General features: G+C 56.1%; 3 protein-coding genes across 4 annotated transcripts in view; 2 read left to right on the forward strand and 1 right to left on the reverse strand.

Annotated features, from left to right (window-relative positions):
* The window catches only part of GALNS (galactosamine (N-acetyl)-6-sulfatase), a 32,721-nt gene extending 20,489 nt beyond the window's left edge, over positions 1-12,232 (forward strand). The window contains exons 10-14 of the mRNA XM_037040171.1: positions 2,179-2,315; positions 2,987-3,089; positions 7,239-7,360; positions 9,029-9,146; positions 11,243-12,232. Of these exons, the coding sequence (XP_036896066.1) occupies positions 2,179-2,315; positions 2,987-3,089; positions 7,239-7,360; positions 9,029-9,146; positions 11,243-11,329 (567 nt within the window). The 3' untranslated portion in view covers positions 11,330-12,232. The remainder of the gene's footprint in view (positions 1-2,178; positions 2,316-2,986; positions 3,090-7,238; positions 7,361-9,028; positions 9,147-11,242) is intronic.
* A 3,703-nt stretch (positions 12,233-15,935) lies between these two features.
* On the forward strand, positions 15,936-18,538 carry APRT (adenine phosphoribosyltransferase). The gene is made up of 5 exons (XM_037040176.1): positions 15,936-16,077; positions 16,288-16,394; positions 17,576-17,709; positions 17,909-17,987; positions 18,177-18,538. Exons 1-5 carry the CDS (start codon positions 15,989-15,991, stop codon positions 18,317-18,319), a joined length of 552 nt encoding a protein of 183 aa, XP_036896071.1. The 5' UTR covers positions 15,936-15,988; the 3' UTR covers positions 18,320-18,538.
* A 636-nt stretch (positions 18,539-19,174) lies between these two features.
* Positions 19,175-24,188, reverse strand: CDT1 (chromatin licensing and DNA replication factor 1). Of its 2 annotated transcripts, none has more exons than XM_037040177.1 (10): positions 23,494-24,188; positions 22,819-22,977; positions 22,615-22,745; positions 21,835-22,032; positions 21,603-21,748; positions 21,352-21,452; positions 20,689-20,877; positions 20,274-20,414; positions 19,998-20,199; positions 19,175-19,567 (listed from the first exon to the last, which is right to left on the reverse strand). In XM_037040177.1, the coding sequence occupies exons 1-10, from the start codon at positions 23,737-23,739 to the stop codon at positions 19,404-19,406; spliced, it is 1,677 nt and encodes a 558-aa protein (XP_036896072.1). In that variant the 5' UTR covers positions 23,740-24,188; the 3' UTR covers positions 19,175-19,403. The 2 variants fall into 2 exon arrangements, with proteins under 2 accessions (XP_036896072.1, XP_036896073.1); XM_037040178.1 differs by having other exon boundaries at positions 22,819-22,951; positions 23,492-24,188.

Here is a 24,188-nt window from a genome sequence, read left to right on the forward strand (position 1 = left end):
AATCACAAAAAAGATCAGTGTTTCAAGTAAATTTACGATTTTGTGATGGGTCCCGGGTTGGACACCCCTGACAAGGAAAAATATTCAACGGGACCGGGTTGGGCCTGTCCGTAGCCCACCCGGGTCTTTCACTCCCGAATGCTGGGTCTGGGGGCAGGAGCCGGGGCAGTGGGGAGAGCCCGGAGAGCCTGTCACCGCCATCACCCCCACTCTGCATATCAGCACCTGAGGGCCAGCAAGAGGCAGTCTCTTGTCAGGGACCCCCAGCTAGCAAGTGGCAGAGCTAAAGTAGATCCCCAGGTGTGGGGGGTGGAGCCCACCCTCCTTCCCCACCCATCCCCCCGACTGCCTCTCTCCTAGGACCCCTTTCCCCACCTGCTGTGCCCCAGGGGATCTCCAGCCTTTGGGATCCTTTGCCTTTTGCCTGCCTGGCTCCCCGCTCCTCTGGGCCCTGCTCCCTGGAGAAGGAACATTGCACAGAGCTGCTTGTTCAGCCTCCTTCCTTCCACCGTGTTTCACGGCATGCACTGAAATTGAATTAGACGGGGCTATCAGGCCTGCATCCTGTGATAACTATGAGAGGATTTTATTTAAAAACACCCTGCCATTTGTCCAACCAGTTTCAAATATTTCACTCTCCCCTTCACGCCTGGTGGGGTGGCTTTATTAATTGTAGCCTTTTGATTCTGAGTTAAGTCTTGAAAGGGCTGATAACAGCCTCGGTGACTTTCTGCCACGGGCCCATGGCAGACAAATTGCATTTTCTTAAAGGCATTACGTGCAAATTGAGAGTGTCTATTTTTCAAAAAGCATCTTCCATGAGTGCGCACAGCTGGCCTGTGCTGATACGAGGACTTCAGACATCCGCTCCTTCCCACACTCAGCACTGCAATCTCGCCTCCTCGTTTATTCTTCCAGAGGGCTTAAAGTATCTGGATTTCCCTTTTCTTTCTTTTTTTCCTTGCCCCGTCCCTCCTTCCCTTCCTTACTTCCTCCTAAAAAAAAGTGAGAAGAGAGGGGAGCCTCTTTCCCCTCCCCCAGCTTCAGACTTTTTGAGCCAAATGTTGACCTTCATGCCCCAGCCCACCCCGGGCTGCAGAACAGGTGACACAAGTGACCATCACGTGTGTGCACGGTTTCTAAAGCTTCTCCTTGTGCAGAGGAAAGGGAGCAAGTACGCACCAGGGTATGGAAAGTACTGAGCTGGGCAGTGGCTCACGTGCTCAGTGGGCAGCGGGAACGAAGGGTGAGTGCCTTGCCAGACCCGCCGGCAGGCTCTCCGGGCTCTCCCCACTGCCCCGGCTCCTGCCCCCAGACCCAGACTCAGCAGTGAAAGAGCCGGGTGGGCTCCAGACAGGCAGAGCCATGTGCAGGAAGCAGGTGTGCACCTGACCCCGTGGGCAGGAGCGGTCTGCCCCTCAGCCTGTCCGAAAGGCGAGTACCTCCCCCGGCTCTGTGGAATTAGACCATTACGTGTGGCGGGTGCAGCCTCTGGGAGAAGGGCCAGCCCCACCCCCTCCCCAGTCCATCCACTCTCCCCTTCTGTCCCCCCACACACCTTGCTCTCCACGCTGCTCTGGGCCTCGAGGGTCTTTTTTCTACCTGCACTTGTACCCGAACTGGGAATTCACAGCGTCAGAGTTAAAATGACATGACAGTCAGGCTCAGAGAGGGCAGCCTCCTGAGGTGGGACAGTGCTCCTGGTGGCTCCCTGGGGGAGGGGCTGCATCTGCTCCTTTCTGTCTGGTTTCCACTCACAGACACTGGGCAGCAACAGGGCTCAGCACGGGGGACAGGACAGGGTCCTGCCCGTCTGGGGTCAGACAGCTTGTGTGATGTCCCTGAGGCCACTCTTCCAATGAGGAGAGTCATCCCTCCCTCTCAGGCGCTGAGGCAGGAGGGTCGTGTGGTGGCCACACTCAGCCAGACACCCGGGCACACGAGGGGTTCTGGGAGGCCAGGGGTCAGGTGGGGTAGGGGCCAGGCCGGGTGAGGTGGACAGGGCTGGGTGTGTGCAGACACATGCACATCGTATCCTCACGTGTGGGCACATTGTAAGGGAGCAACTGCCAGTACGTATGTGTATGAGTGTACACACCCCTGTAGATCCAGCTGGACAGTGGCGGGACACACACACAAGGGCAGGGTGTCCTCAGTGGCCATGTGTGTCCATTTCAGGTAAGCCACCAGCTGGGCAGCATCATGGACCTCTTCACTACCAGCCTGTCCCTCGCGGGCCTGGAGCCACCCAGCGACAGGGTGATCGATGGCCTTGATCTCCTCCCCACCATGCTGCAGGGCCAGCTGATGGACAGGTTAGTTCTCACTGGATACCCTCCCCTGCCCAGCCTCCCAGCACCAAGTGACCCAGTGACGGGGCCAGAGCCGGCTGACAGAGTTGTTTCTTTGCCCAGCTGGTTGGGGCAACGGGAGATAAGACCTCTGGAACCTTCTAGCATGAGATGCATTCTCCCTGTGAGGTCCATCACTTCTGCCCTGACCGTGGGAGCAGGGGGAACATCCCTCTGCTGGAGTGACCAGCTACCACAAACCTCAGTGGCCTGGCTGTGTCTGCCTTCCTCCTCTGCACCAGGGTGCCTCGTGTCCAGAGTCAGCTTCTCTTCAGCTTGAGCTTGAGACCTGCCACTCATTTTGGGTTTAAGGCAGGGATTAGATGGGCTTATGTTCTTTTCTCTCTTTTTTTTTTAACTGTGAGGTAGGGAAGGTGCCAGAGGCTGTGGGCCCAGTGAGCCATCCGCCCCTGGATGGGCCAAGCTCTGGCAACCATCTGCTACCGCCCCATCCAGTGTCGGGCCTCCTGAAGCCGAGGATGATGGACACCGTGGGCTCGCCCCGCAGCCTCAGGGGCCTTGCAGCGGGTGCCTGTGTGATTTCGGCATGGTCATTGCCATAAAGCCTCAGCCCTGACCACGTGCCCACAAGCTCCTCACATCACCTGACCCTCCCCTCCCTCCCTCCCTAACAGGCCAATATTCTATTACCGTGGCAACACACTGATGGCAGTCACCCTCAGCCAGTACAAGGCCCACTTCTGGACCTGGACCAATTCCTGGGAGGCGTTCAGTCAGGTAGGGAGGCTCGGGGCCGTGACTCTGCACCCCCCATGCCCTGTCCTTGAGGAGGACACAGCTGGACAGAGAAGGCTTCTATGAAGCAGACGCTGAAAGCTGTGACCACAGCCATGTGGTCTTGTGCTTTCCACCTTGAGTGTTTATCTGTGGCAAGAATTCGGGGCACTGTGGTGTAGCTACAAGGATGGCCCCTTGAGATCCTGGGCATTCCACCCTCTCAGGCCACCCAGTGCCTGGGGAAAGGAGGCCTCTGGGCAGGCTTAGGCTCGGATCCAACACCTCCAAGTCCAGGTGAACCCAGGGTGCCTTCCCCTGAACCCCTCCTGCTTGTCCCCCTCCAAGCCTGGTCAGGGGCTCTGTGGCCCCTCTGAAGGGCTGTCAGAGTGTGCGCATCACGGTGTCTACTCCAAGGGCTTGTGGGTGAAATGCCGCATACACACGGGGCCCCGGAGTTTTCAGCACCTGTTCTGTGATTTCTGCCACCTCTCAGGGCACCTTTCTGCCACTGCCCATCATGCCTGCCTCTGCCCCCTCCTCCAGAACCCCTCCCTCCCAGCATACAGGTCTTTAGACACAAGAAAAGTCTGCTAATGTGCTTTAATTGGGAGGAAAAGCAATTTAAGTTAATGAAAAACCTAAGTACTGGAACACTCCGCACCACTTGGGACACAGATTGCAGATCTGGCAGCCCCGGGTCTGGTCCAGGACTGAGTGGGCGGCACAGCCAGGGGCCGCCCGTGCGGTGCCCAGACCCAGGTGCCTCATGCAGAGCATGAGTACCCAGGTGGGCACTTGGGCAGAGCCGAGGACAGCGTGTGCTTCCTCCACACGGCCCAGTGCCTGAAACACGCTCTGGCACGGGAACCGCTCCGCTGGGCCGTGTGAGCCTTGGCTTCTCTTCTGCCCTCTGAGCTCCTCAGTGTCCTGTGGGCCTCGCAGACTTTGTGACAACAACCCCCAGCCTGGCCTCTTCCAGAACTCTCAGTGAGCAGCGTGGCAGAGCCATGTCCCTTGGCCACACTTATCTCCCCAGTCGCCACTGGGCCCTCTGACTTGTGGCCATCACCTCCTGTCCCTGTCCCCCAACAGGGTGGGCCATGCCTGGCTTGCCCTTTTTGAGAATCTGTAGGTGCACCCAGGGGCTGGCAGTCTGGGGACCCTAGGGGGACAGCGGTGAGGCCCCACTTCTCCCTCCCTGCCCCTCCTCACCACACCCACAGCCCCCACCTGGCCTCTGGGGTCCCCATTGTTGCCTGCTTGGGAGTCCAGGAGGCCAGCTGGCAGGTGTGGCTGGTGGGCACTCAGGAGCTACCCCCCGAGCCTCGTTGTGGCCCTGTGGGCTCTCCCGGCCTCTTGGGGCAGGTCCCATCAGCTCTGACCCAAGTGAGACAGTCCAGCTTCCACCCACCTGGGACTCAGAAAGGTATACGGCCTTTGCCTCTTGGGAGGTAAAGCACAAACAACCCCTTTCTCCCGCATGTGCAGACGTCAGGGGAGGCCCTCCTTGCGAAGGTAGCTGCTGGACTCAGGCTGTGGGTTCAGTTCACTGCGTCACAGCACACTCGCAGGGATGGCTGCATTGTCGTTTGACAGCCCTTCTACCCCCAGGGATCAGTAAAGGGATCAGGGAAACTAAGGGGTGCATGAACTTGGAAAGGCCCGGTGGCCATCAGCAACTCCCGAGTACCAGCAGACTTCGATCCTCCTCCAGACGATTAACACATTAAGGACAGCTCTGTTCACAGGCTTCAGAGGGCCCAGATGGGGCCCAGCAGCCAGTCCTGGGCTGATTCTGCCCTGAGGGGGAGGCCTGGGCTATGGCCTAGCTGGGTGTGTGCCAGTCTGTGGTCCCCAGGTCTGGGGGTCACCTGAGTGAACCTTATTGCCTTCCTGGCTATATGCTTGTCCTGGGGCATCTCACACCCCCTGTAGGAACCCCCTCTCCAGTCCTGGGGTCCTGCTGTGTGGCAGCCGCCAGCCCAAGCCCCAGGCCTTCCCTCTCCTGAGGACCTTTGGATGGTGGAGGCCTGACAGGAGTCCACTGCCCCAGACACTCCCATGACCTCCTGCCACGGGGATCTGCCTGAGGCCCTGGGTGAGAGGCCAGAGGACGGCACCTGTGTGCCTGCATCTCCAGGGCACACCCCTCCCCCTCCTCCCTTTCCACCCTCTAGAAACGCCAGTGTCACACTGCAGGTTCACCTGCTCTGAGAGGGGGGAAGGCTGGCTCAGCTGTGATGCCCCCAGGGTGATGCCTCCCTCACAAGACAACAGTTGTAAGAGAAAAACCCTATACCGATTAGCAGGATCTTCATCAAATAGCTTCCTTGATTTGCATCCAAATTATAATTTGTGTCTTCTGTCGAGACTTAGATACTTCTTCATGAACTGCTCAGCATTTTCACGCGAACTGTGGTTACTTCTCCCACTGATCACCCATGTTTATTCTCTAGCGGCTCTGCTCCGGGAAGGTCAAAGGCCCACCCTCCTTGGTAGCCCTGCGTGCCCCACCTCAATGACTTGGACTGCAGCCCCTGGCTCTGGAGTTGATTGCTCGGTGCAGATAAATGGAATTTCACGGGCTCCTAACTTCCCTGCTTTATTGAAAAGCATAATATTAACTGCTCCAGTGACCAGCTGTCGATTACAGACACGCCGGGCTTGGAAATGGTCTGCCCGTCAACAGCACTAACACAGAAAGCCCTTCAATGGGTTACCATACATGAGTCATGGCCACCTCTCCAGACCCGTCGGTAGTGGCCTGTGTTGACTAGGGACTGACACTAACTTGTGGGGCCCTGGGGTCACCAGTGCCCCAGGATGTGGCTGTTGGCCTCTTCTAATTTCTCCGGATGGTGGGGGAATTTTCCCAAGTCAGACCCAGGAACTGCCTTCAGGCTTTAGGGACAGAGTTCCAGACTACAGGCTACAGCTTCAAGGGAGCCCTGGTCCAAGGCCACCTTGGGGCCTCAGGGCTGCCCAAGACCCGGGCAAAGCTCAGACCACACACAGATGTCGGGAGCCCATTCCAGACTCGAATCAGGTGGTACAGCCCGAGGTACCAGGGGCCGTGGGTGCCACACCTGAGCCTCAGGGGGGCCTGGTGTTACCTGCTCTCTCTCTCTCTCTTCCTGTTTCTTGAAGATATTAACTGTTGTCATTTTAGAGTCCCTGCCTGTTAACTTGGGTCACCCATGGGCCATTCCTGTCTCTGTGTATCTCCAGCCTTCAGGCCCATGGTGCCTCCTGTCCCGTGAAGGAGCCTTGAGCGAATGCTGAGCCTTGAAGCAGATTGAGTGATGGTGAAAAGCTTTGCTCTGAAAGAGCGATTTTCAACCAGTACGCCACAAGAGTTGTTAAAACATGCACACCTGACTGTGCAATCAAGGGCACTGACTTCTTTTCTCTTAGACTGTCATATTTAAAAAAATATGTTACACGTTGTTTAAATGCGTCACATTTATTGTGTCGACAGCCAACACGACAATAGCCATCTGGTTCAAATGAATCAAAATTATATCAATTTTTTGTTGTTGGATCAGCAAAAAAACCCACATTTTTTTGGTGTGCCGCAGAAATTTAGTAATTGGTTTGTGCCACGAGATGAAAAAGGTTGAAAATCACTGCTCTAGAAATTAGAGGTAGTCAAGCCAGGTGGCTCAGTTGGTTGGAGCAACATCCAGTACACCAAAGGGTTGCAGGTTCAATTCCTGGTCAGGGCGCTTACCTAGGTCTCAGCTCAACCCTTAGGTGGGACGTGTACAGGAGGCAGCTGACTGATGTTGATGTTTCTCCCCTCTCCCTTTTTCTCTCTCTAAAATCAAGAAACTGGTCCACAGGTGAGATTTAAAAAAAGAAAAAGAAATTAGAGGTGGTCAAGATGTGAGATGTGCTAAAATAGTTTAAGGAGTTTCACTTCCTCCCCCCACAAAAGGGGGTTCCAGAAAATCTGGGTGTCAGTACACAGGCATAACTGCTCGGCACCCCTGGGACCAGGGGTGGCAGGAGGGCTCCGCCCTGTAGGACCCACCCTCTGGCCTGCCTGGGTCTTTGCCACTCGGACTCGTTCAGGTCGGACTGCCCGGCCTCGTGGCAGGCGCTCCCTCTGAGACAGCGCTCACCTGCCTTCCCTGCCTCTCGTTTCAGGGGGTTGATTTCTGCCCCGGACAGAATGTCTCAGGAGTCACCACCCACAGGCTGGAGGAGCACACGAAGCTGCCTCTCATCTTCCACTTGGGACGAGACCCAGGGGAGAGGTACCCCCTCAGGTGAGCAGGGCACAAGGAGGCCTTGAAGCTGCCAAGGCAATGTTAGCCAGGCCCAACCAGTGCAAGCACATGCCAACGTGCTGAGTTTTCTAGCAGAGACAGCATGCTGTGGACGCTGGAGACGCATGAACGCAGGAAGGGAAGCGAGGGGCCTCCCCTCCCCGTGGAGCTCTGAAACCTGTGTTGCAGCTTTCCACATGGAGCACACGTGTTGTGGCCTTTCCTCCCCAGGTGCCCCCATCTCCCCCATTTGTCTCCCTGCTCCCTGTGGCCCAGTGACAAACATGACCCCTGCCCCAAGCTGCTCTTGGGGATGGCCTGAGTGGAGGGTGACTTCTCCACATGGCCACCCTCTTCTGTTGACAAGCAGCACTGAGGACCTGGACGGTAGCACCGCCAGCCCAGAAAGATCCACTGAGGGTCAGATGGGGCCTCTCCATGCTATTGGGGAGCCCTGGGGGATCCCTCAACAGCACCTTGCTCTATTGGAGCTTCGTCCAGCTCAGCAGCTGGGACCATGGAGAAGAAACATAGAGGGCCGATGCCATGGATGAAATTGTATCCCCCAGTCACTGGCCACCAGGGCTTTTTTATAGGTAGACTGGTCGGTGCACACATTCCTGCCCGAGCGGCCTCCAAGTCTTTAGCCCACCTTGCTGATGCCCCCACGGCTGGAGCGAGCCTTTACACCCAGGCTCAGGATCCCTCGAGGTCATGAGGACAGAAGTGGCAGCTGAGCCTCTGACAGCCCTGCCCTATGGCGATGCTCACAGTGTGGCCTTTCAGAGTCAGACATCCGCCTGGAGGTCAATGCAGTGAGCAGGGCGAGGTGGACAAGCCTTGGTGCAAATGCTGCGCCTGCCCCTCACTGGCTGTGGGTGTGCCAGAAGGCACTACTTCGCTGTCTCCACAGTCCCAGAAATGTGAGGTCATGGCACCTGCTGCTCAGAGTGAAGATGTGTGGAGCTCGCCCACCTGAGAGGGCCCTCCTTAGATCCACACTGTCACTGCGCAGGGATGCTGTGGCATTCAGAGTTATTCCCCCAGCAATAATTGGACGCCCCCTTGGGGACCCACTGACACCCCTTACCCTCTCACAAGCTCATGGCACCTCCTTCCTGGGCTCCAAAAGAGGAAGCCATGGGTTGGGACATGACTTGCCCAGGGTCACTTAGAGGGCACAGTTCTGGGCAAGAAGACCCTGAAGCCACCGCCTGGGCCGGAACTGTGTAGGGCTGAGTGCAGAGCCTCCTGGAGCTTCCCACGTGTGCTCGCACTGTGTTTAGAGAGGCCTTGTCCCCGCACTGCTGCACCTGGTTAAGCCCCTCTTTTCCAGCGCCTTTGGCCATGGATCCTGGAAAGACATGAAACTTGCCTGGGACCTACTTGAATAGCTTGGGGGCTGTGTGTGGAAGGAGTGCAGCCAGTAGCAGGGGCACCAGTCTGGTGGGGAGGCCTGAGGAGCTGGGCTGGCCTGGCAGCAACAGTGTCAGAACGGCTGAGATGCGGCAGTCGTGGCAGGGCCAGCCACCCCTGAGAGAAATGGATCTGGGCCTCCTGGTCCCCAGGCCTCTTTGTAGCCTAGGTGGTAGCTTAACTGGGTGTCCTGCCCCACCACCCTGTCACGGCCCTCCCTGCCTCACTGGTCTGGTGCTCTCTCGTCTCCAGCTTTGCCAGCACCGAGTACCTGAACGTCCTCCACAGGATCATCCCAGTGGCTCAGCAGCACCAGGAGGCCTTGGTCCCTGGGCAGCCCCAGCTCAATGTGTGCAACCAGGCGGTCATGGCAAGTGGCTTATACTTATACATGGCTATTGATGTTGGGAGGGTGCAATTCCTGTGTGGGGCGTCCCCAGAACCGTGAAAGTGCTGTGGGGTCTGCACGCCCTGGCTTGTTTGTCTGTGAAAGTGGTACTGTCCCCACCCCCAACACACCATCTCCCATTGGTGACTGCCATTTGGCTGCAGGCAGAGTCCCAATGACTGGGAAAGAAGAGTCTTAGTGACTAAAGAAAGGAGAGGGGTTGGGAGGGGAGAGAGGGGAGAAGGCTGACCTGGCCGGGCACTGCTGCCATCTACTGGCCACTGCAGGAACTGCCACAGTCTGACCACCCGTGGAATGGGAGAAAGTGGGGAACCCCCTCATACGTCAGACGTGAAGGAAGACAAGTTGGAACAATGTGGGTCAGCCTACAGACTTAAAATGAGCAGTCACTGGGGAGGTGTGTGGATTTACATGTGTGTGAGCACACGAGGGTGTGTGTGCAGCATGAGGGGTCCCTCACTTGTACTGTCCATACCTCTGGCCCTCCTCAATCCCTGGATGGAGGAAAGGTCCTACTCTGTTCTTGGCCCCCCTTCACACATAACCCCAACCTCTGCCAGGGCCCCCATACTTCCACCCTCCCCACCATGTTTCCAGGCCCTCCAGCTAAGCCCTGAACCCCCCACACACACTCTTCCAGCCCCCCAGCTTAGCCCTGGGCCTCATATACCCAGCCCCCCAGCTCTGTACTGGGCTCTCCTCACTTCTGGACCCCTCAGCTCAGCCCTGGACTCTCCCACACACTTCCACCCTCAAGCTCACCTCTGGGCTGACAAGCCGAGTCCCATGCAGCCCTGCGAGGCCCTTGAGCAGGGGCGGCTGTCCTGCCTGCCCCAAGGCACTGGCCCTCCCAAACTCCCAGACTCACATGCTGGGCCCAGAATCTATTCTGCAGGAACTTGCTGCCCTCTCTGCTCTACCTGAAAAATCAGAGACCGCTTCCTCATGCACACCTGGCTGGACACAGATGGCCAGCCCCTCCCCACACTGGCCACCAGGGCAGAAGAGAGCTTTCGCTATTATTGATGCTCCAACTCATTAACACTCAGACCAAAGATCCTGTCCCAGGGTATTGCCCCAGTGATTCTGAGCACAGGAACAACCCCTGGACACTAGGGGACATGGCAAAACCAGGAAGACCCCCTCTTAAGGTTATGGGTCTCTCTCTCTCTCTGTGTTGCCAGGAAAAATAGGGCCACATAAAGTAAGTCCAGATGTCAAAGTATACAGCTGGGCTAGGGCTGCACTGGAACAGGCTGGCTCTCCACTGGAGAAGGGCTTCCTGACAAGTAGAGAGCTCTCTGTGGGGAATCGTGCAGAGGTGTATGGAGCCTAGGGAGGTGTATGTGAGAGGTTTTCTTAGGCTCCGCCGAGAAAGAAATGCCAATCAGCCATAAAGTACGCAATAAAGAGCTTTACTGGGGTTTGTGCACCCGGGCGAGGTTCCCTGGTCTGCAAAACCGGGCCAGGGAAGTCGCGCCCAAGCAGGGAGTGTAGTGGGGTTTTATTTTCGTTGGCTCCCCGTGGGAGCTGGGGGTTGGTGCCCTCTGAACAAAGCAGCGATATAGCATTAGTGGTCTCTTCCTCGGACTCAGGTTACTGTGAGGATGTCCGTCTTGGCAAAGTCCAGCGGAGCTTCCTCCTGTCCCCGCTCACCCTAACAGTATGGAGGCCCTGCTGGAGCACAGAGTTCCTTCTCCATCACAGCAGGCTATGTGCAGGCCCTGGCCTTGGATCTGCTTGGGAACATGGCCAGGCGTTGGGGCAGCTAGCAGACAGTCCCCTTTGGTAACAGAGGGCTGAGGGCAGGCCCCACCCACCCAGTGGCCACTCACACTATAAGGCCTAACACTCTTGCCCTTATGGGCCTTCAGGAAAGGGGGGGGCGCCTCCTGACATCACCTAGTTTGCAGTGGAGACAGTGGTGGCTTCCGTGCCGCAGCCATCAAATAGGCTGGGTCAGGGGCCAGGCGAGGGAGCCATCTAGAACCTGCTGAGTCCAGAAGTGCTCAATGTTGAATAACTGTACATTCTCCTTCTGAATTTTCATTTTGCAGAACTGGGCACCCCCAGGCTGTGAAAAGTTAGGGAAGTGCTTGACACCCCCAGAGTCTGACCCTGAGAAGTGCTCCTGGACCCACTAGCACCTGTGCAGACCTAGGCCCTCCCACTGGCCCTGCAAGTGCCTGGAGGTAGGAGGATCTGGCTCCCATACTGGAAGACCCTCAGCAGCCCTTTGCCCTGCCACCACCAGAGGAATGTCACCTGAAGCCTGCAGCTGGACCTGCAAGGCTACACTGTCTGGCCCTGAAGTCACTCCTCAGCCCTCTTCCTGGCCCACCTGGCCCTGCTGCCTTGAGCCCTACATCAACCTCAGCTGAACGCCGTGCTGCCTACAGGTCTCAGTCCTCCCACCTGTCTCTTCCCCCCACTTGGCTCTTACCACCTTTAGACTGGCTTGTGCAGGCCTGGCCTTCATCCCAGGACCCGGAGGGCATGACTCGCTGTGGATGCCCTGGCCTGTCAGCTCAAGCACTTCAACACTAGTGTCAAGGGAGGCTGTGCCAATCCTGTGCTGAGCCCCTTGGTGCAGCACGGAGAGATCCTGGCCCCACCTCCCTGCACCACACCACCTGGGGAGGCAGAGGGCCTCCCTGACCTGGATCCTGCATAGCCAAGGCCTGCCCCACCCACTGGGGACCACTGATGCTGCTGCTTCCCTGGGATTCGATGTTGGCACCCTCGGTTTTCCACCTTCCATAGGGATCTAGACCCTGGACTCCAGCACACTGTGAGGTGTGTGTCTCCCTCACAGGCATCCTGACTGCCCGCCTCCCCTTGGTGCCTGGTGCGGCAAAGCACGGGTCGGGATCAGAAGAGGCCAAGCAACCAAGTGCAGACTCCAAGGTTGCTCCCTTGAAGGCATGTGGAGCTCCTTCCATTGAGCAGCTTTTCACACCTGCAGTGATTATCTGCCCAAACTGTAACTGCTATAAGTCAGGAAATTAGGAAGAAAACAGTTTCAGAATAAAGTAACAGGCATTTTAGCTCTTGTTTTCTAAACTGAAATTGTGTTTTAGGGGAATTGTCCCAAGGGTACCATGGTGGGGGGCTTCAGTGGTGCCCCCTTAGCCTCCTCCACAGACACAAGTGCCTCGCTCTCAGGGGTGGGCCTCCGGCCAAGCCAAGCATTCCAACCTCTCTCTTGCCCCCTCCGCAGAAAGGCTGGCAAGGTCTTCCTCCTACTCCAAACCCCACCCCAAGCCAGGCACCAAGCACCCTATGTTCAGGCCTCCACCACTAGTTTGGGTACTTCCCTGGCCAGGCCAACCCAACCCAGGCTCTCTGGTCCTCCCTGAACTGTGCACCAACTCTGGCCCTCCCCTCCAGGCTATTGTACAGCACTGCTCTCCTGCTCCGTACACCTCCTTGCTTCCGTCCTCATTTGCCCCAGTGCTCCTAGAGGGAAGGCCCAGACCACTCCTGCACGTGTCTGTACATGCGTCTTCAGTGTCCACTGCCACCTGCCTGCGTGCCACACCCATGTGTCCACCCCCTTGGACCTCTCAGCAGGAGATCAGCCAGACTCTCAGGGATGTCAGGAAGGGCAGAGCACAGCAGCAGCAAGAAGGGCACATACCGAGAGTATGGCAGGACCAGAATACATCTGCCCCTGGCCTTGGGGGTCCCTGCCAAAGCTTCCAAACGGCCTGCCAGACACGCTCAGGAAGGCCAAAACAAGCTAGGGTTTCCCCCCAAATCCAGCCCATCCACTTTGACTTGCACCTTGACCCCACACAAAAGCCCCTGAGGCAGGATGTGTGTGTTCAGGGTAGGAGAATAATTAGGCAACTTCTGGTAAAGATGGTAACATAGGTAAATGGATACTCGAATCTTCCCACATCAAAATACATCAAAAATACAACTGAACTACTGAACAGCTATCATGTAGAACCACCTAAAATCTAGCTAAATGGAAGTCCTGCACTAGGGATTTCAAGAAGAAGCCACTTGGAGACCAGAAGAAGGGGCGGAGAAGGGCAGAGATGCTGTCCAGGATGGACCCACACCCATGTGTGGCGAGAAAATTGGGAGGGATACCTTGGCTGCAGAGGTTCCCCTTGAGGAGCAAGGAAGTCCCAGCCCCACACCAGACCCCCCAGCCCAGGGTTCCAGTGCCAGAAAGACAAGTCCCCACAACTTCCAGCTGTAAAAAACCAGCAGGGATTGTGGCTGAGGGAAACAAAGGGCTTCTGGAGTTCCAGGCAGTTCCTCTTAAAAGGATCACTCTCAGACTTACTCAGACTCACTCCCTCTGAGCTCCAGCCCTGGGGCAGCAACCGGAAAGGAACCAGAGACATACAGGGAGGAACTGAATTGTCTAGAATCAGGGCAAGAGTTGGGAGGGGGCAGCTTTCTGCCAAACAAAATTGCTGGCAGAGGCCACTGTTCATTTATGAGGCCCCCCCACCCCAAACACTGAGTTGACAGGTAGGCACCATATCTGAGTCTCCATCAACTTGCCTCACACAGTTTACCCCACCGTGGTGATTTCCCGAGAACCCGCCCCATCCAACTTGTAGGCTCATCCAGGTCATTTCCCTTGGCTTTCCCGTACAGCTGGCCTCTTTGGCCTCATGCTTTGGACTTTCCTAAAATCATTCAAACAAGCATACCACTAACCTCTTGCTAAGTGGCCCTAGGCCCGGCATTAGCAGCAGCTGGTCTTGGTTCACAGCTTGGCCTCTCTTGAACTCCTCCAAGCCCAACACAAGTAGCAGCCATCTGCAGGTTGCTCTGGAGCTCATGCTGGGTGGCCCAAGGCAGGGCACAGGCAGTAGCTGACTTTGCATCTCCCAGTAGGCCCCAGAGCCAGTGTACCCTCAGACCATGCCAGCTCACAACCCCACCACCTCCGCCAATGACATGTTCCTTACAGATGATTGACTGGCCTGAAGGGTCATCCCTCCCAGTGACACAGCAATCAAGGTTCAACTACAACAGGACAGTGCACACACATGCACCTGGAACACCCAGCTCGGGTGACTGGGTAGGCTGAACCACGGGGTGCTACAGGACACCTACTGCATAAGGCCATTCCAAGTCCAGGAGATGAAGCAGCTCTACATGATACATAAAAACAAACAGAGGGAAGCGGGCAAAATGCAAAGACAAAGAAACAGGTCCCAAATGAAAGAACAGAAGAACTCTCCAGAAAACAAAACTAAATGGAGGCAAGCAAACTACCAGATACAAAATTTGAAATACTGGTTATAAGGATGTTCGAGGAACTTAGTGAGAACCTTAACAGTATGAAAAATAACATAGAAACCATAAAAAATGGTTTCTCAGAAATGAAGGATACACTAACTGAAATTAAGAATAATTTACAAGGAATCAACAGTGGAGTAGATGATGCCAAGAATCAGATCAATGATTTGGAATATAAGGAAGCCAAAAAAATCATCAAAACAGTAAAAAGAAAAAAAAATTTTAAATGTGAGGATAGTATAAGGGGCCTCTGGGACAACTTCAAGCCAAAATATGCATAAGGGGGGTGCCAGAAGGACAAGAGCGCTAGCAAGAAATTGAAAAACTATTTGAAAAAATGACAGAAATTCCTGGCCAGGTGGCTCAGTTGGTTGGAGCATTGTCCCATACACCAAAAGTCTGCAGGTTTGATCCCCAGTCAGGGCACATAAGGGAGGCATATTTCCCTCTCACATTAATGTTTCCCTCCCTCTTTCTCTCTCTCTCTCAAAATCAGTAAAAATATCCTTGGGTGAGGGTTTCTAAAAATAATAGAAAACTTCCCTAACCTGGTGAAGCAAATAGACATACAAGTCCAGGAAGCACAGAAAGTCCCAAACAAGATGAACCCAAAGAGGCCCACGCAATGACACATCATAACTAAAGTGCCAAAGGTTAAAGAGAACCTTTAAAGCAGCAAGAGAAAAGCAGTTAATTACTTACAAGGGAGCTCCCATAAGACTGTCAGCTGATTCTCAACAGAAACTTTGCAGGACAGAAGGAAATGCAAGAAATATTCAAAGTGGTGAAAAATCAAGATTACAATACCCAGCAAAGCTATCATTTAGAATGGAAGAACAGATACAGAGCTTCCCAAACAAGCAAAAGCTAAAGGAGTTCATCGTCACCGAATTAGTATTACATGAAATATTCAAGAGTCTTTTTTAAGGAGAGGGGAAAAATATTTTTTAAAATGTGAATAAAATGGCAATAAATACATATCTATCAACAATTGAACCTAACCATTAAAATAAATGAACTAGCAGAACACAAACTCATACAGAGAACATTTTGACCATTGTCAAATGGGAGAGTGTTGGGGGGATGGGTGAACAAGGTGAAGGAATTTAGAAGTACAATAAGCAGTTACAGTATAGTCATGGGGATGTAAAGCACAGCCTAGGGAATACAGTCAATAATATTCTAATAACTATGTACAATGTCAGATGGGTCTGAGATTTGTTGGGATGTTATATAATGTCTAATCACAGGGGTGTGCGCCTAAAACTAGTATAATACTGTATGTCAACTATAACTGAAAAATAAAAAGTGATTTTTTAAAAAGAGCTTAAAAAAATAAACAAACACGGGTCTTAAAACCGAGGGCATCTGATTCCATCAAATTCGGAACTTCCTACAGGAGCCAGTGAGTCCCGCCCCTAGCCTCCGGACCAACCTTCCCTCCAAGCATACGCCCGTTCCTCACGCGCCCGTCTGCCCCTGCGCAGGCGCAGCCGCAGCCGTCCCGCCCGAGGACACGTGCGGAGGCAGCAATGGCAGCAATGGCGGACCCTCAGCTGCAGCTGGTTGAGCGGCGCATTCGCAGCTTCCCGGACTTCCCAATCCCGGGCGTGCTGTTTAGGTGCGTGCTTGCGTGCGTGCGTGCGGGCGCGGGTGGGCCCGCTGGACCTGGCTAGGTAAGGGTACCGCAGGGCGTTGGGACCCGCCGGCCTGGGGCGTTTTCCCGGGCGTAGAGTGGGGCTGTCGGGTGCCGTGGGACCCTCCCCAGGGTACCACCGCCTGCACGCTGGGACCCATTCCCCAAGTTAGCAAGCCTGTGCTTGCGCGCCAGGGACATCACTCCCCTCCTGAAGGACCCGGACTCCTTCCGCGCTTCCATCAGTCTCCTGACCAAACACCTGAAGAAGACCCATGGGGGCAAGATCGACTACATTGTGGGCAAGTGGAGGGTCCGGGGCTGGGGGGCAGAGGGCGCGCCTGTCCTGCTCGGAGTCATGAAATGGAGGGGTCACTGGGTTTGGGCCAAGCCCCAGTAGTCAGGTTGTGTGGGGTTCCTTTCCCCCAAGCCAGGCAGAGAGAGCAGGGGCGGCCCCACCTCTGCTGGGGGAGGTCTTTGTGGTGGGGCTTCTTCAGGGGACTTACTACCTAAGCCTGCAGGATGCTTGGGTAATAACTCTGGCGTGGGCTGTAAGGATAGGCCCGCTGCCCACTACTTTGCAGCCCTGTGAGATGTAACAGGCCCCTTCAGCAGCCTGGGGAATGGCCTCTGCTGGGTGGGTGCTGCCTTTCGGGCTGTGGGGCTGAGGACAGCCTTCCCCAATCCCCACCCAGTTCCTGGTCTCCAGCTCCTAGTCTTCAGCTCCAGGAAATATCTCTAGGGAGTGTCTGACCAAAACACACTGGGCTGGGCACACTATCTTGTTCCTCTTCTACAAACAAGTATTGAGCACCCACCCTGTGCCAGGCCCTTCACCCAGTATGGGGCCTCCAGAAGAGAGCAAAGGAGATCAGGGAGGGCCCTGGGGTCTTATCTCCCTGTGGGAGCCCCACCCCTGACCCTCCCATGGAACCCACCTGCCTTGAGGGCACAGCGCTGCTGTTCCCCTCTTCACCTGTGTGGGTCCTCAGAGGATTCTCAGAAGTCCTCTCTCACCCCACGCCTCAGCACACTGTGAGATGACCTGTCACTGCCTCTCCTAGAGAAGCTTCTGGAACAGATGCTGCTGTTAAAGACCAGAGTACTGTGCTGGTCGTGTTACTACCAGCCTCATAGTTACTACCAGCTTCATTAGAGATACAGCTGAGTTTTGGAAAAGAGGTCAGGTGACTTTCCCAGGGTCACTTGGTTAATTTACTCAACCATGTAGGATGGATTTGATCCCTGGTCTAAAGTCCCAGCTTCTCTAACTATCCACTCTCCAGCACCCAGCAGTCCCTGCACTTTTTAGGTCAACTTTCTCTAAACAAATGGATGTCACTGGCCTTTTAGCTGGCACCAACAAGGTCAAGCACCCTAAGTCACTGAGGAGACTTCTTGTTATTATCCAGCCCTGGCCCGTTGGAACCCTCATGCTGCTGTGCACACAGCTGCCTTCTAATACCTTGGCTCTCTCCAACAGGCCTGGATTCCCGGGGCTTTCTGTTTGGCCCCTCCCTGGCCCAGGAACTTGGCTTGGGCTGTGTGCTCATCCGAAAGCGAGGAAAGCTGCCTGGCCCCACGGTGTCTGCCTCCTACACACTGGAATATGGGAAGGTGAGGGCAGGGGGCTGTTGCCATGGACCGGGTAGAGTTGCCTTAGTCGGAGTTGACATTGGAGCTCAGACAGGCTGGGACACTGGGCCAGGTTCACATAGCCAGGAAACAGCCAGGTGGCAGCCCCGTCAGCTCCTGGGCTCTATACACCAAGGCTATTCTCAGATGTGTCAACCACATGCTTGCTTCCCATCCACAGGCTGACCTGGAAATCCAGAAAGATGCCCTGGAACCAGGGCAGAAGGTGGTAGTCGTGGATGACCTGCTGGCCACTGGTGGTGAGGATCTCCCCAAGTTTGTAGGTGTGGGGGTGACTTGCTGTGTGAGAAGTGGACTAGGTCCTTGACACTAGTTCATCTGCCTGCCAGAAGGGAGGCCTGTTGCAACACCAGCTCCTTTCTCCCCTAATCCCTTGGGTGCCTTAGGCCGCATGGGGACCTCACTCTGCTCCTCTCCGGCCCTACCAGGAACCATGCGTGCAGCCTGTGAGCTGCTGAGCCAGCTGCGGGCCGAGGTTTTGGAGTGCGTGAGCTTGGTGGAACTGACGTCACTGAAGGGCAGAGAGAAGCTGGGGGCTGTGCCCTTTTTCTCCCTCGTGCAGTATGATTGACCCAATACCCTGCCCACACCAACTACGAAAAGAAGAGGTCCAGCCTCCACTGCCTGCCAACAGGCACTAACTGCCCACCTGGACTTTACATAGCATCCAAAGACCTTGCGGGTTCTGGAAGTGCAAAGGCCTAGAGCCCATAGCCCAGGGCAAAGCCAAGCCCAGGCTGCTCAGGTTCGTTTACGGTGAAATGAGAACATGTATGACCAACTTTTGCTACAGTGGTGTTCTTCAGTGCCCAGGGTGGGATCTGGGCCTCAGGAGCAGGAGGTGGGGAAGGGGTCCAGGGACCCCATGGCTGGCCTGGGTCTGCATGTGCATGTTTTCAGGGCATTTACAGCAATTTATGGTTCTCTGGTAGGGGAGCAGACTGATTTAGGAAGCAGGTGCTGCTCAAATTGGTTTGGTTTCCCATTGCTGCATTAGAAGATGCAAACTTGGTGGCCTAAAACTTTAGAAGTCCCTTACATAAAATGGCATACTGTTTATGCCTTGGCCAGTATGGCTTGGTTGGAGCATCCCATAACCAAAGGGTTGTGGGTTCGATCCCCAGTCCAGGCAAGTATGGGAGGCAACTAATGACTCACATTGATGCTTCTCTCCCTCTCTCAAGCAGTGAAAAAATGTCCTTGAATGAGGATTTAAAAAAAAAACAGCATGGTATTTACATACAACCTCTGCACTAAATAGTTGTTATACTCTACTGTTTGGGGACTAGACTTGTCCGTACATGTTCAGTCTGGTCTCAGGATCCCGCCATGGGTTTGGGGGATTGTGCCAGTCACACAGTCCAAACCCATTCTGGTAGGCAGCAAAGCCACCCTACACCTGCACTTCATGCAATGAAAGACAAAGCCAAGTGAAACCAGTTTAATGACAGCATACTATATGTGATGGGCACATCACCCACACTAGCCAGAGAATTCCCCCAGGCCCTGCAGCCAGAGCTCAGCTAAACCTCTGACACTCATGGAGACTCAGGAATGGGAAAGCAAAGTGCATCACGTTCTTTAAGAATAAAACAGGCATCCAGGGCCAGGCTAGGCCTTGAGCTCACATGTGTGTTAGTGCACAGCCAGCAGGCTCAGAGCACCTCCTCCACCCGGGTAAGGCGAGCCAGCTGTTCAGTGACACCTGCCAGATTGGCAGCCTTGTCCAGCTTGACATAGGTGCCCGTGCGGATGCGGTGCAGGCTAAGCCAGTCTGGCAGCAGCTCAGACAGGAGCTGCACATGTTTCTCCATTTCCCCTGCAGAGAGAGGAGACCTGTGAGCACATCTGTAAGAGGATGCATACAGGCACTACTCCCAGTGTCCGCCCCCACCCCCAGCACTTCCCCCAGAAGGACTGGAGTTAGGGCAGTGACTGTACAACTTTCCCAAGGAGGTGGCTCTCCCACTGAGCCTGTCACATGTCTCAGCCCTCCAAGACGCTAAAGCTTTGGGACCAGAAGTCTCAAGGGGAGAGGGTGGTCTCCTGGGATCTTGAGGGCAAAGGCCAGGTTTGTGAGGGAGAGGTTGCCTCAAGAGCCTGCAAGGTTAAAGTGACCAGGCGGAGGCTCAGGAGGTGACCTCAAGGACACTGTGCCCAGTCAATGCACATAAGTGTGTGTGGAGAATGGTTTCCACCCTCAACTGGGACTCGGGGACACAAGGATTGGTTCCTGCCCCTGCACGCACCTGGGCTCATGGCCACGTGATAGCTGCTCACCATCCTGGCGCAGGCCACTTCCATGGTAAGTGCCGGCTTGCGCTCGGACACAAAGATGCTACGCAGCACCCGGGCCAGCTCGGGTAGCCGCTCGAGCCGCTGCAACCTCTGCTCCTGCTCTGGATGCCGCGTCATCTGTGCCAGCTGCTTCTGCATCTCCTTGGCCCGGATCTGCATTGGGCATGGGGAGTGGTCAGTGGGCAGCTGGCCCCACTACCCCCACCCCTGGACCCCCAAACACTCACCCGCTCCAACAGGTCCTGGGACACCCCCTTTATGGGAGCAGGTGGAGTGGCTGGGGGGGTGGCTGGCAGTGCTGGGCTGGAGGACCGGGGGCTGCTGGGTTCAGCTGTGCGCAGGGCCAAGTCACTCAGGGCCTTCTCCATCTGAGGCAGGTCAGAGAGGAGAGCTCAGAAGAAGCCTCTCCTGGCCCAGCCACAAAGGAGGCCCCTCACACCCCCTCTGCATGGACCCCCTGCCCACGAAGCCCTCTTATGTCCAGCCCAAGTTTACCCCAGAATATCAGAGACCTGTGCTGGGCACCCTAGGGTAAAACCCATCAGCAGGCAGCACTCTGAACATGGTGGGCGCATCCTACTACCATCAAGGCTCATGTTGGGAGTCAGGCTACCCCACTCTGGGGGAAGGGTCCAGCCTCACCCTCGGCGACATCAGGCTTCGGGCTCTGGCCAGCACGTCCTGAGCAGTGGCCAGCTTCTCAGCGGTGGGCGGCTGGGGCAGCTCAGCAGGCTCGATATCAGGCACTTCATCCACGTTGAAGCGGGGGTGCCAGCGTGTCAGCTGGTCATCGGGCACCACCATGGGGGGGCTCAGGGAGGCCAGGAATACCTGTCCAAGTAAGGGGGGCACAAGATGACCCCAGGCTCCTCTGCCTGGGGGTGTAGCAGGGCTGTCCTGGTTCCCATCCCAGCTGGGTGCCCTCAGGCATGAGTAGAGGACCCACCAGTACCCACTGAAATTACAAGACTTCTAAACCTTGAGGCAGCATCTCTGAGCTCCCTGCTCCTGTGTTTAGGGCAGCCCACCTCCCTCATGTGGGAGTTAGGGCCAGGGTCCCTGCCCAGACCAGGAGCCCCATTCAGCCCACACCCACCCCATCCATATGAGATGATGGCCCGGTGGTTGAGAGGAGAGCTCTAGAACACAGCCTCTCAGGCGGGCCCATCTCCTGCTGGGTAAAATAGGGCTCTGACAACAGGACAGAATAAGCACTGACAGAGGGGACGGAGCACAAGACTCGGCACAGAGGAGAGAACTCGTACAGCTATGGCTGAGCTAGTTATCTTGGGGCTGCTGGCTCACCCTGTGATGCTCCCGGACTCGCTCCACCAGATTCTGGCTGAAGACCTGTCTTCGCCGTAGAAGGTGTGACGCTGTGAGCTGGGTGGCTGTGTTGCCATCCTCTGCAGGAAGAATCCAGGCCTGAGCCCCTGGGCCAGGCAAGCCCAGTCACCAAGCCCCACAACCATGGGTCTCAGCCCAGGGGCCCCATGCCCAACACCTCACACCCGTGCTCAAAACTGCAGTGCCACATGTGCACCCATGGCACTCACCCTGGTCCAACAGTGGCTCAATGGTGAGCTGGTAATCGGACCTCTTAACATTATCCTTGAACGTGGGAATATTGCGCTCCTGGCGGAAGTGGTAGGAAGCAGGATACACGGTTTTGATCTGGCCCACGTTGTGCTCCTCAAAGCGCCTGTGGGATGAGGGGGCCACAGGTCAGACAGCTGGTCCGCCTCCACTGCATGACAAGACCCTTACCCTCCCAGGGACTCCACTCACTTGTGCATCATGTCCTGGACGCCCTTCTTGACCTTGGCAAAGGTCACAGTCTCCAAGCGGTTGTAGAGCATGCCCACAATGGTGTCCATACTGCGAAACATCTCAGCCAACACTTGGTACTTATAGGGCAACACAAGGCCAGGAGGCCCTGGCTGGGCCAGGGCATGGAAGCGCTGATAGGCAGGTGCCTTTTCTCCACTGCCAAGGAGGAAGCCAGGCATTGAGAGAAGCATCAGACCCACATCCCCTCCAGGACCCAATGGCTGGCAAAGCAGCTGGGGATACCCCAGAGCTGGGGCTTACAAACTGCCCCCCATGACACACTGCATACCACATTATAAATTCTTTGTATGCCCCGTTCCCCATGGGAAGCACTGTCAGGGATAGACTCAGAAAAGGGTGGTTTCCAACCCAGCTCTGCCATGTCCTGCCCCGTCACCTAGGGAGGACCCTGGCCACCCCCAGCCATGGTTTCCTTATCACTAAGAGACACATGATGGCCACAGGACCTGGGGAGAACAGACTTGAGGACAGGAATCAGTAACAGCTGGCAGTCAACATCATTCGAAATTCACAAGGGCTCACTGAGGCAAGAACTGGAGCCCTCTTGCAGATGACAGAGGTGAGGGAGCTAGTGACTGGCTGGCACTCTTAGGGTCTGAGTGCCCTATGGACTGTGCTGGCTCTTTTACATAGCAGCCCCAGCCCTGTCTACCCCTACCAGGCCTCCCACCAGCCTACCCTTTCTTGGGGTGCCTGACCACCCAAATTAAAACTCACCTTGGTCTTGATGAGTGCCCATTGGCCTCCAGTGCACTGGGTTCCCCAGCATCACTCCTCTGGGCATTTGCATACAGCTCCTGGGCCTGCTGCAGGCACGACTTAAATTCTAAGGTGATTTCTGAGGGAACCTGCAGACACAGGATGCTGTCAGCTAGCCAGTCACCCCGTGCCCACCGCCAGCCCTTAGTCCAGCCTCCTCACCTTGTCCTCCTGGGGTGCCGCCAATCTGGGCAGCTGACCTGCTGAGAGGGCAACCTTCTTTTTCTTCTTGCTCAGAGAGGAGTCCTCCGGGAAGCTAGGGGCATCTGGGGAGCCAGGGCACAGGGAAATAGGGGCTTCTGCGGAGCCAGGGCCAGGGACCTGGGGAAAAGGACCCCATAGGTAAACAAATGACAAGACTCTGTGGGGTACTGGCTCTACACAAAGAGGACTTTCTGCTGCCCTCAGCCGGGCCTCATAGAAGCATCTCCACTAAGGGAAGGACCTGGCCCACCCACCTCTTTGTTCTTCTCAGGAGAGTTACAGAGCTTGACCCCCAAGCTAGCCTGGCAGATGGGCCTGGTATTTACTAGCCTGCTCAGCTCTGGCCCTCCCCAGCATCCGTCAGATCCGCCGGCTCGAAACTTTTTCTCCATCACTCAAGTCCTCTCCAAGGCGAATCCTTAGGGTGGCCATAGTATGCCGGCCTGGTGGCTCGGACTTAGGTACTGCAGTGACTCCCAATCTGTTCTCTCCGCCCAGACCAGTGCCCAGTCCTCCCACTTGGGGTCTCGGTGTACCCCCCTGGTCCGTGTCCTCCCTCCGGGGTGTGTCTCCGCAAAGCCCTCCCCGGCCTGCCACCCTCACCGAACGGCCCCGGTCTCCTTGCACCCTCACCACATCCGCGGTCAACCTCAGCTTCCTGCGCGCGGGCGGCGCGGGTTCGTCCCGCGTGGGCTCGTCGCACGCGGGCTCATCGGGCAGGCGGGCGCGCTTGCGCCTGCCGCCGGAGTTGGGAGCCCGGACATGGGGCGCGGGCTTGGCGGAGCTCGGGGTGCCCCAGGTAGGCTTGGCACGCGATAACGCGGCGCGGGGTCCCGGGCGGCGGCGGGCAAAGAAGTCGGTGAGGCGGCGCTGCGCCATGAAGAGGATGGGGACCGGGACTGGGACCGGGAACAGGGCAAAGGAAGCCGGACAGCGGGAAGGGAGAAGCAGGAGACCAGCAGCAGACGGAAGTGAAGCTGCGCTTCCCTCCGATTCTCCCGCCACCCGTGGCCCCGCCCCCTAAGTGGGCGGAACCATGAGCGTGGGGGTGGATGGGAAATGGTCGCGGCCCTTTGCGCTTGAGCGCTCTCAGGCTTTGCGGACCCTGCGTACAGGTCTCAACGGTGCTCTTACTGAGGGTTCGCTGACCTTCCACGTTTCAGGTCCTTTGTGGGGTCTGCGTGGGGTGGCGCGATTGGGCTTGGACACCAAACCAGTGCAGTCCGGGAATATGATACAGTGTGTTTCACAGGAAAATGGTACGCTATTTACAGCTTAAATTTAATTATATTGCAATAAAAGTAACTGCGCTGCACAGGGGGCGCTGG

The sequence above is a fragment of the Sturnira hondurensis genome, unplaced genomic scaffold, assembly GCF_014824575.4.
Source record: "Sturnira hondurensis isolate 20B ecotype Veracruz unplaced genomic scaffold, ASM1482457v3 Scaffold0002597, whole genome shotgun sequence".
NCBI lineage: Eukaryota > Metazoa > Chordata > Mammalia > Chiroptera > Phyllostomidae > Sturnira > Sturnira hondurensis.